Raw genomic sequence first — 12,819 nt, 5'->3', positions numbered from 1 at the left:
CTGTTCTAGAGGTAGAAGCACCAAGACGGCAACACTTTGGGAAACCGCATATAATTTTACTAAATTAGTATTTTTTGTGTTTGAAATAATAATAAGGAGGCATCCACACAAAACATCTGGTTGAAATATAAATACCTGGCTAGTTGGCTATCATGACAAAATTCCACGACCGCCGAACCTGCTCCTAACTGAATGGTGATTTTAATGTGTTAATTTGAAACTCCGGCACTAACAATATGTCACCGTTTTCCGGTAATTCTAATCTTGCTGATGCTTTTTGGATATTTTGATTTTATGCAGATACATAACATAATTTACATATATACAATATGCAATTTGTAGAAGACGTTGATATTGTCCAATTAATTAAAATCATATTGGATAATTTATAGTTTTTATATTATTACTGATTCCTACATAACTTCAACACCTACGACCTATATAAGATGGAAATTTATAACACACTTTGATGTATATTAGCTAAAAATATTCATTTTATTTTTAATGGATCCTATCAGAGATCTATCTTTTTTTTCATCTAAGTTATCATCCTTTAAAATGGGAACATCTCAGTTTCCCATATTTTTCTGAACAATTAAATAACTACGTTAAGAAGTAAAATGTGAATAGTTTCTGAGAATCTCAAGTGATTTAAGATATCTTAAAAACGAATGATTTAAGATATATTTAATGCATAAAACACTGTCTGACATTCAGATATATTTTGTCAAAGAATTCCACCAATTATTTGATCAGAATTAATCATCAAATTTTTAATATTGCCTTATTAATATTTAAATTGTTTTGTAAAATTATATACAGGGGAATTTCCACCATAAATGGGCCACACTGTATATTATATTGAAATTATAATTTTTAAACGACTGTAATTTTTAACAACAAATTCTAACAAATGATTATAAGTTGAAGTAATAATAAAAGTTATATTTTTCTTATTATAATTATCTCAATGGTCTGAATATTTTCGAAAATTCGAATTATTTAAATTTTAATGAAATATAACGTCATCAGTGCTCATTTTGCCTCTTACTAGTGGAATGTAGTTAAGTAAGGATTAATAACAGTTGATGAATTATATTTACCTGGTTTATAATTGTAAAAGTGAACAAGGAACAAAATAAATTGTGTACAAAAATCCGTAGTCCTAAAGCATTAACCTAAACGCTAAACCAACATTTTAAAATACAATATTTTCTCATATAAATTTATTTAATAGTGTATAAAATGTAGTGGCAAATAAAATATATTATGCATTATATTATTCGTAAATTTAGCTTAACTTTTAAGTGTAATTAGAGCTGAAGGACTCAGAACAAAGAAAATATTACATTACATTATTAATGAACTTAACCTAAAACATTTAAATAAAGTAAAATAATATTTAGTGATTTAAATAAAAAATATAGAAATGAATTTAGCACAAAATGATGAATCTTCATATTTTTTAATGTCTTCTTGCAACTTTGCACAAGTTCTTTTAAACACTTATAGTGTTACATTTTTTTAAACTTTATTTTATGTATTAGCCATAATCACTGATGTCCTGAAATGTACAAATAACACGATATTATTTTAATTTGGAACAAGTACATGAGCACCAACGACATCAATAGTTTTTTGCTTGTTTTCGGGTTTCTATTTATTTTATATAAAAAAAATAATATGAAGCTGTTTTTAAGGAAAGCGAAAAAATCCAGCGTCAATATTCAAAATTATTCAACTAAGCAAATAAAAAAAAATATCTATAATCATAACTGTATTTATTAAATTCATATCTTTTGAATGACTTTTAAATAAAACAATTCATATTATGTTTTTAACGATTCAAACTGATAAAACATGTTAGTAATCAGAAAATTATCGATGTTTTCTAATTGCAAGCTTCCTTATTAAAAAGTATTAAAATTCTCTTCATTACGTCGCCTGTTTCCTTGCAAGATTAAAATATTAATACGGGTTAAATGAACGCAGGCCGTTTAACCAGTTGGTTCGTTTAAGGCGAGGCAGATTTCCAATTTAAAATTCAAACATTCATTTAATTCAATATTGACGGAACAATTCCCGATATCGACAGTCCACATCGTTCGATAACTTCAATTGGTTTTGTATTTCATTTGCATAATTTGTAATTGATACTTCACGCCATATTAGACGGACATACGAATTTGAGCAACGCGCTTCCATCATTTGAATTTCTAATCTATTAAGTGCGTTTGTGTATGATTTAACGCGCCATTTGATTTCTAATTGCAACTGATTGATGTTTGACTGCGACGATTATTGATTTGATTTATTAATTCCACTGTAACACCATTGTTAATTAATGATGTTTTATTAATGATAACGATTTACATGGTATGGAAATTTGGGTTATTAATTTGTATGTCGTAAACTTTTTGTACAAAAATAATTAGTATAATTAACACAAAATGTATATTATATTTAAACAGATTTTTTGAAATTATTGAAACATGTTTAATTGTTTTAATTGATATATAATACAACGTTTAAAATCTGTCCAAGTTTATAATATATATAATTTATTTTGTAAAGAAATTGAATGTATGTTATACTATTTTTTAAAAAGTATAACTACTAAACTATAAAAACTATTTTAAGTTTTATTTTAATAATTCAAATAACATGGGTTATTTGAAGGTTGAACTTTATTATGACAATAAATATTATTTTAATGCCAATAACTTAATATTGTTTATTTTGAAAACAAGAATACAATACGAAATATTTCTAGTTGTCGTTGGTAGCGGATGTTGACATATCCACCAGGATACTTGATTATGGGTTATTAACTCGTGAGAAGCAATAGGCTCCCGATGAAAATCTTTTGTTATGAATGAAACTAAATTAATGCTGATATACGTAAAACACTAATATTCGGGGTTGGAAACAAGAGCCCCCATAAAAGATAAGCAAGGGGAGTAATTTTTTTTATTAATAATAGTTGAAAAAATAGTGAAAAACTTTATAGTATGTCTTAAATTATTTCCTCCCTATCTCGGTCGAGTTTATTATTACAGATTTTCAAAAAATGAGAAAATATGTTAAATATATTAAAAAAAAATAAGTTCATTATTGAATTTACCAAATTTACAAAGTAGGGGATATTAATAAGTCTATGATTTCATTACATTTTCCTAATGAATAATATGTTTTGATCAACTAAATTAACTATAATTATTAGATAAATTGTTAAAAACATATAGTAATATCAGTCAACAGTTTGTAGAATCAATTTAATTAATTCTCGGTAAAATAACTTCAAAAGTAAATAACAGAGTGGAATGAATATAATGAGCAGACAATATTAAACTTGCATGTCTTGTTAGTTCATACAGAACAATCTGATATTCTAAGATATTCTTGACATTATACATCATAGTTTACTGCATTAGAAAATTTTTATTTTTTAACTGTATCAGATTTATTAACGTCCAATATTTTTATGATATTTGAACGGATGCAAAGTTTTTTGTTCTTAATTAAAATTTAATTCATTCAAAAATTCTCATATTTTCAGACAAATTTTAACAATTTATATATCTTTATTTATAACTTTATCAATGTCACCTATGAAAAATATTAATTTCCATATTTAATCGAAAATTTTCAGATATATTGTTACATCTAAATTAAAGATAATGTAATATATCTTTAGAAAGACTCTTTTCTCTAAATTATAATAAGATATATTTTTTAGGCCTTTTAGATGAAAAAGTGACTGTGAAGGGTTTGTTTTTCTTGTCAATAAAATTTTAGTATAACATATTACACTTTTTCAAATGCTAAGTTTTTGTAAAAAAATTAGAAATGGTTAGATATCAAATATGATATGCGATAATCAACGTTTAAAAAAATGAGTGCTTTACTGTTTAAATATATATTGTTATCAGTTATTTTAAATCATTTTTCTTAAATATCTAGAGGCTAACTAAGACATCCAATTATGAATACTCTGTATGTATTTTGAATTGCTTTTATTTACAACAAATTAATTTAAATATTTTTAAATTCACTGTCACAAAATATAAAGACAAAATAAAGTTATATGTATAACTCGTAACAGCTAAAGACAATTTGGGACATCCTGTATGTAATTTTTTGAATTGTTTTTAATTATATTAAATTAATTTAAATATTTGGAATTCTCTATATAACAACTATTCCAAAGATTTTAGAATTTCAAAATAATATTTTATATAATATTCGTACCAGCCTCAGAAAATATAAAACATACTGTATGTAGTTTTTTGTTGTTTTATTTACAATAATTAAATTAATTTAAATAACTAAATATTTGTTTAATATTTTATCTACTACTGTGAAAGTATATACTGTTTTTAACTCCTTTAAATCATTTTTTACATCTAATTTAGGACATCCTGTATATAATTTTTCGAATTATTTTTATTTATACTTAATTGCTTGTTTAAAATTTTACTACTGTAAAAATATATTGCTCTTAACTATTTTAATCATTTTTCTTAAATATTTAAGTTAAAGACATCCAATACCCTATATATATAATTTTTTAAATTGCTTTTATTTAAAATAAATCAATTTAAGTATCTTAAAATTCTGTACAAATCACTGTCCAAAAAAATAAAAAATTCCAAAATAAAATGGAATGTATAACTCGTAATTTTTAATTAACAGATAATATTTTGAATTGTTTTTATTTATATTAAATAAATTTATATTACTAAATATTTACTACTGTTATAATATACTGTTCTTAATAATTTTAAATATATTTTTTAAATATTTAGTGGTCAGCTAAAACCAATCAATTTGAGACATCCTGTATGTAATTTTTCAAATTAGTTTTATTTATATTGAATTAATTTAAATATTTCAGAATACTGTATAGATCATTTCTCAAAAAATTAAAATTTCCAACAAAGAATTGTAATTGGTAATGTGAAAAATATATTATATGTATATAAAATATTGACATTAAAGTTCATATATTTTAATTCTTACTAATACCAAGAAAAGTCTCCAAAATCAATCATTAAGTAAGTAATCTGCTCGTTAATCCTCCAGGGGCATTGTCGATTTGCAATGACTGAAGACAGGAACGTGTTGACGACAACTGAAATTGGTTCAGGTGATCGCACAACGTGAAAGACCCATCGTCAACCGAATCGAAGACGGGGCAAATCGATTTCGGCGTTAAAAGGAAAAACGGAGTCCAACCACGAATTGGACTCCGCCACTGCCGTTGAGTAAGAGATCAAGCGCGAAAGATGGAAGAAGGCGAAGCGAGACGGGACGAGAATGCATGTGCATGCTGGTCCATTCCATTCCCTGGGTCTGGCGTAAGCCCCTCCCCCGGCCCCTCTTCAACGTCCATGAGTTGCTTAGTTGAGATGTAGCCCGGCCTGTCAACTGCCTCTACTCTAGTTAGTTGTTCATCGCACTCTCTGTGGTCGCACTGCGGCTTATGTATGTTGGTCGAGTCTCCGTGCGTTATTGTCGACGCTCTTCCTACATCACCAATTAGCGACGTCGCCATGTGGGGCTAGCAAAATCCGTGTCACCAGCCCAGATACAGCAGTCTGTGTGGCGGTCGTGTCGTTTCGAAAACGTGTGCGGACGCAAAAGGTACGAAGAAAGGAAAAGAAGGGAAGTAAAAAAAAAAAACATGTGTGACTCCGTCTAATTGAGCCGTTCCGTGTGTTAATTGTGCGATCGGGCGCCGGGTATCCATGGATATTGGTGAACGAATCGTCGTTTATTGCTGACATGTGCGCGACACGCAGGATTTTATCGTGATTATGCCAGAGAAGGAGGCGGATTTCCAGGCCGCTATGTCCGCTGGTCTCCCAATGCAGTTCCCGTCGGCCTTCGCGGCCTTCCACGCGCCGCTTCCCGTCGACCAGCGTACGCACGAGGGGCGGTACGTGTGGGACCCGAGGATGCCGCCCCCGGGTGCGCCGTTTCACCCTCCCGCGCCGCCAGGGTGAGTGCCCAAAATCCTTTTTCTCATTCCATTCCTGGCTTCGCCAATTTTATCGCTGAATGGAACCACGAAAATCGACGACTGAATTCTAATAACATTATCTACTTAATATATCAACTAATAGTTTTAATTATAAAACATTAATTGATTAAATAATGCTTATAATAAATTGGGAGTTATGAATTTTCAGCATTTCAAGTTATTAATAATTGGTTTAAATTATTGTTATAAGTTATATATAATACACTAAAAAAGTTTTAACCTTTTGTATTGTCTCTGAACTTTTTTAAACATATTTTAAACGTATTTTATGTTTATTTTTAATAGTATGATAAAAAAGTTAATAATAACATGTAAAAAATCTACCAAAATAATACAAATTAATAATTAAAGTAATGCAAATCATAATTATCAAATGTATTATTTTGATTATTTATTTATTATACATTATTTAAATCAATTTAATTTTCATTTATCGTAACAAAACTCATATAAAACTAAAACTATATATATATATATATATATATATATATATATATATATATATATGTAAATATTAATTAAATTTACATTGGTAAATTATAGTTTAAAAAGGTAAATCCAGAGTAAACATAAAATTCAATATTCAATGAACCAAATAATAAAAATATTAAATGAAAATAAAACAATAACATTTTTCAACAACTGTTAAGTAAATTTATGTTATTAATTATTACACATATTTGCGTTGGTTATATTTTTTTTAAATTGTTTAAAAGTGCGCATCCACCATTTATTCAATGAGTTTCTTGTCTAATAATCTAGTCAATGTTTCTATCTAACAAATAGTTTAAAATTAAGTAAAAAACAGACCAATTTCTTAGTTTTATTTTCTGTACAAACTTTTTTATATAAGTTAAAAAACATAAACAATAAATAATAATATTAAAAGGTTATGTGTACTTTTATGTAAATAATTTCATAAAATTTATATTTTTAAAAATTTTATATTTTAAACTTTAATAATTTTAATATTCATTAATATTTTACTTAAAATATTAACATTAAATTAAATAATTCATAAAAATAAAATAAATTTACCTATATATTTTTTAAATTTTCAAGTAAAATAATTGAAATTTTAAGATAATAAATAAAAAATACGTAATTTACAAATAATTTAATGAAATTTAAGTGAATTAAGCTCTTGCAAAGAACTATTTTGGAGTAAAAATATTATAATTGTTATTAAAAATTAATTAAATTATTATTTTATTATGAAATAGGGTTATAATTAATTAATATGAATAATGTGTATTATTCATAATTTGTTTTATTTTCATATAAAGACAATAATAGATAATACTGATTCAGTGTTAAAATATAAATAAGTCTATTATATTTTTTTAACAGAATAATGTATAGTAAAAAACATTGTTTAAGGTACAACATTTATAAATTTAAATAATAACTAACTTATATTGCCTAATATTATTTTTTAATAAAAATTGCCCCTTCATGTTTCTTCTAAAATTTTGTTAAATTTTAATATTTTCTTCTTTTTATTAACTTTAAATAATATGATATATAACCATACATTTTTCTTCTTTGTATTTTAAATTTTATAATGAATAATACCCATTCAAATTTTAAATACCATTATTATTATTATTTTCAGTTGCTTTTTCTTTGTAAGTATAAATTAATTTGTTATCAATAAATATATAACTATGAATATGTTGTATAATCTTAAATTTATTATTTATTGTAAATTTTATAATAAACAATACCCCTTCAATCCAAATTTAAATTACTATCAATACCACAAATATTAATAAATATTGTATATATTACAAATTTTATAATAAATAATACCTATTCAATCTTACATTAAATTACTAATTTTGTTTATTATTTAAATAATTACTTTTTATCAAAAAATGTCTATTTCATATTCACAAATATAAGTTACTTAAAACAAATAAATTATTAATTTCTTTTAATTTTATTTTATTTTTATTTAGTTGTTTTAAATTATATTTAAAAAAATATTAAATTTCCACATAAGTTGTTCTCTTAGTATTATTATTTTTATAATAAACAATTTTCATTTAATTGTTACAATAAATTAATTTTTTATAAAAATGCCACTTCATATGCATTACTTAAAGTAGAAATATATTTTTTTAATCTAAATTTAATTTAGTACTGATTTTAGAAATATTAATAGTAATTTGCATAGGCAAATATTATTTATATTTATATTTTATGATTTTATTCTTTTTACCAAATAAAAAAACACATATTTCATGTTATCATTTACTTTAGATAAACAAATTATTAATTGTATTAGTTGCTTCTTAGTTTAATCATATTAAATTATACATAAATAAATTTGAACTATATATTATATAATTTTAAATTCTGACAAAAATTCCTCTCTATTAAAATTTTTATATTAAAAAAAAATCATTTTTTTCTTAAATTAAACTGCCTTTATAGTATATTATTTAAACGATTCTTATTTTGTTATAATAAATTATTATTCTACCAAAAAATGCTAATTCCTATTATTTTATAAAGATTACTTAAATATATATTTTTTATCTAAATTTAAATTACTGTATTACAAATTTTAATATATGGCAAATATTTTTTTATATAAAGCAATATTGGTTCAATTACAAATCTTTCTTCTTTTTATTTAAATTTCCACAAAAATTATTCCTTTCTTCCTTTATAATTTTCATAATAAATAATTTTAATTTTTTTCTTAAATTAAACTATCTTTATTGTTTATTATTTAAACTATTTTTAGTTGTAATAAATTAGTTTTTTACCAAAAAATGCTACTTTTATTTTATAGAATTCATTTCTCTATATTAAAGTATTTTAATAAACTGATGCGTAGTAACATAAATATTGTTTAATGTATTGTAGAACACATTTAAATTAAAAAATAATTAATATTGATTATAATTATATTTTTAATTTATCCTTCTCGTTATATTAAATGAATACATTTTTTTAATTATAATATTACATTTGGTTCTAATATATTAAATAATACATAAATAAATATGAATTATATGTCGCTTAATCTTTTCACTAAAATTCTAATACACTGTAGATTTTAAAATTTAATACGCATTAAAATAGTTGTTTAAATTTGTAAATGTAATAAACAGTATTTGCCACTATGCAATATTAGTATTAATTGTAATGTTATTAACAAAACTTATTTAACACGAATTTTAATTATTCTCATTTTAAATTAAATTTAAATTTTTCAAACAGAACTAAAATGTTACAAGTAAACGCACGGAAAATGAAACAATAATTAGCGTAAACATGTAAAGAAATAAATTACCATATTTGGACTATGTAAGTATGTATATCTAAATTGAATTGTCGCCTAAGTGTCTACGTGTAAGCAAGTAAATTTTCTCATTTCGTTACTCTTTCGACACGCTCGCAACAGCCGCAGTCTTAGTAACAACCACGATGTTACACAACAAAAAAAAAAAACGAAGTGACCAGCCCCCGTGTTCGAGTGCGTACGAACTTTTCATATTGAAAGCGCATCCCGGTACCCGGAGTTGGTCGGTGAACCATTTATCAGGCGGATTGTGCTGTCAGTAAGTACTGTCAGGTCTGTTGTCCTGTAGTCTGTCCGTCTGTCTATGCAGCCAACACGGTCGTGATTGGGCTGGTTTTTGTCACGAACGTTCGCATTGTCGGCCGCATTCTTTCGGACATGTCTATATATCACTCACCACCGTGGTACACCATAAACCACTTTGACTGTCCCCCTAAAACTCCACGACGGCGACGATTGTTGTGTGTATGGTGCGTGTGTACTGAGATTTTCAACTCTGTTATGTTTATCAATTGTTAACGAGAACGTCGATAACGACGTGCGGTTGCGTATTTAACCTGTTCCAAACCACCTAATGTTTAAGTTTTAAGACATATTAAATATCTAATCGAGGTCTTACTGGTCTGATTCACTATCCAGAAAAAAACAAAACAAGACTTCATAAACTGCGATACCGAATAAGTACGTCTTGATTGCCGGTGCACAATGCAAGAGGAAGATATAATAATTTCGGGGAATGGTCACGGTAAGTTATTGACCTTGTTGCGCCGAAGAAAACAAAGATTGCCTAAATGGTTTGATTGTGAGCCAATTTATATGTCTTTATAGGTTCGGAGTCGTTGCAATTAAAAAAGTGCAGTTCGTTAATGATAACATTTAAATGCGCACAGTTACAACCACAATTATTCAGTCTGTGACAAAAACCGACTGGCCGGCTTAATTATGCAATGACTTTTGTTTTCTGATCAACGATTACGGCCGAATACAAAACAAATGGACGCAATAAAATTGCAACGAACTTTGCTTATTGTTATTGTAAATAAACAATTAATAGCAAGCAAACAAACTAACGTCATGGTAACTAATAATGTGCTATTCTAGACAATTGACGTCTGACTTGTAAAAACAATGACATTTAAATTTAATTAAATTGATAAAGATAAATTTAGGTTCATTTTATTATTTTTATGAATAAATCTGTACGTAAAAACTATAAACTCACGTTGAAATATTTATTTTAAAGTTTATATTAGAAATCGAGAAAATTTGAAATATTGTAAATATATAACATATTTAATTTTTTAATATTTGAAATATTAAAAATATCTAAAAATTTTCAAAAATAATTTTAATAAGCGTAAACTGTATATTAAGAGTTTAAAATTTCCAATACTCATTAATTTTTTATTATAATTTTTCTCAATTATCTTTTAATGAAAAAAGTTAATAAAGCTATTCTACATGAAGATAAAAAATAAATATTAAGAAAATTGTTTTAATCAAAATTTTAATTTAAAAATTATTATATTCATTATTTTATTTCACTATTAAGTAACAAAAAATACAATGAAATTTCTACAAATAACTATAAAAAAAGTGAAAAACAAAAATAATTAATTTTTAAAGAAATTTTCAATTTTTCAAAGTAAATAATCTAAAATATATTTTTTATCTTTCAATTTAACTCCCTTGTAATTTAATTTTTTCAAATAAAATAAACATGAACAAAAAATAAATAAAATATCTTTTAATTATATTTTTTTTTAATTTTTTTTCTTACTAAAACTTATTTTATATAACGGTAAATAAAATATAAATATTAATTTAATTAATCAAATTATATTTTAATTAATAGTTAACTGTATTTTTTAAAAATTATTTATTTATATCCATTTATTTATTTAAAAAATATAACAGTTAATAAATATTGCTAAATTTTCCAAAGATTTAACGATTTTTTGAATATTTTGATATAAAGTAATATGTGTAAGATCGAATTTTTTATATAACAGCTTTAATCAAAAATACGTATTAATGTCACTCTTTCTAATTATAATATTATTTTTTGATAACAAATTGATATCAGACATTAATGTAATAATAATTGATCCAAGTAAATATTTTTTTTATTCAAAAATATAACGTAAAAGAAAAGGAACAAAATTCACTTTCTTGAGTAAAGTTGAAAATATCACACATATCGAATCTTAAAATAATATTTGCCAGAGCCATTTTAAGAATAACGAGCCCGCAACGCGCCGTAAATATTATTTAAAACACCTGGACACTCTTCTGCAACTAAAATTAGCAATAACAGAGACATATTCATCCTTGTAGCTGTTTAGACCGAAGAAATATCGCAGGATTACGATTTGTTGTGGGATTTCGCTGCAACTCATATTTTAAGTACGTAAGATTCATACATCTCGAATAATCGTAATTTATTGGCCTCTACCATCAAGTAGGAGCTGCTAAATTTGTCCATTATTTTGATAAACAGTTTCTTCGGCCGTTGAAAAATTAATCTTAATTACACCAATGGTACCCGTCCGCGATTAATAATATAAACATTCCCGTTTATGTTACGATCATAATGTGCGTTTTGGTCGTTTTGCACACGACTGGGTAGAACGGTGATAAAAATTTGCATCTGTAAAAGTAAACATTCGGTATTTATGGAGTCAATTTCGAACAACCCACAAGTTTATATAATGGAATTTTCTTGCTCGAATAATTGAACGCAAACACCTACGACAACATGTAACTCGAAACATATCCCATTTATTTACACGGAGAACAAAATAAGAAGGAATAAACGAAAACTAACCGGCTCATTTCAATAATGCCTCCAGGAAAAAATAATTGAGCATTGTGTATGCAGAATGCGGCGTTAAGCCGTTTTATTAAGGCAAAATTAGAAGTTAATTAAAGAAGATTTAATTCATCATCATAGATTTTGTGTTAAGCTCTTTTGAGCATCAACCAAGCTGTCTAGTGGATATGACGCTTGAGGAAATTTCAGTTTCCTAGGAAATTTTTTTATTTTTTTTAATTGCGCTATGTGAATAAACTTCTTTACATATCACATAAAAAATTTAATTTTTGTAAGTAATCCAAAAAATATTAAATATTATATAGGTATATTTAAAATATGATTATTTTATTCTTTTTTGGGCAGTCAAAAAAATTTTAATTTAATTATATAATAAGTAAGCAAAACTATGCATTAATTAAAAGAAATTAATAAAAAAACTTCATTTCTTGTTAAGCCAAATTTAAATTGACAAATGATTTTATTTTAGTGATGAACAGAAAATTTAAAGAAGGATTAAAATTTTTGATAAATGACGTTATAAAAAAATATAATTCGAAAAAAGTAAAAACTAACCCAAAAATAATTAATATTTCGTAACTTTTTACAATTTTTTTAAATAATAAAATTTGAATTGATTTAAAA

The 12,819-nt window shown here is 25.0% G+C and overlaps 2 protein-coding genes across 2 annotated transcripts in view; one reads left to right on the top strand and one right to left on the bottom strand.

The window, feature by feature from the left end:
* Nucleotides 1-12,819, bottom strand: part of LOC109594232 (two pore potassium channel protein sup-9) — a 125,219-nt gene that overhangs the window by 73,401 nt on the left and 38,999 nt on the right. The window lies entirely within an intron of this gene.
* Nucleotides 5,487-12,819, top strand: part of LOC109594248 (transcriptional activator cubitus interruptus) — a 52,681-nt gene continuing 45,348 nt past the window's right edge. The window contains exon 1 of the mRNA XM_020009456.2: nucleotides 5,487-6,004. Coding sequence (XP_019865015.2) covers nucleotides 5,820-6,004 — 185 coding nt within the window. The 5' untranslated portion in view covers nucleotides 5,487-5,819. The remainder of the gene's footprint in view (nucleotides 6,005-12,819) is intronic.

This window comes from Aethina tumida, chromosome 2, assembly GCF_024364675.1.
Source record: "Aethina tumida isolate Nest 87 chromosome 2, icAetTumi1.1, whole genome shotgun sequence".
Classification (NCBI taxonomy): Eukaryota; Metazoa; Arthropoda; class Insecta; order Coleoptera; family Nitidulidae; genus Aethina; species Aethina tumida.
Note: the sequence above shows the minus strand (reverse complement) of the source record. Positions and strands in the feature narration are given on the sequence as shown.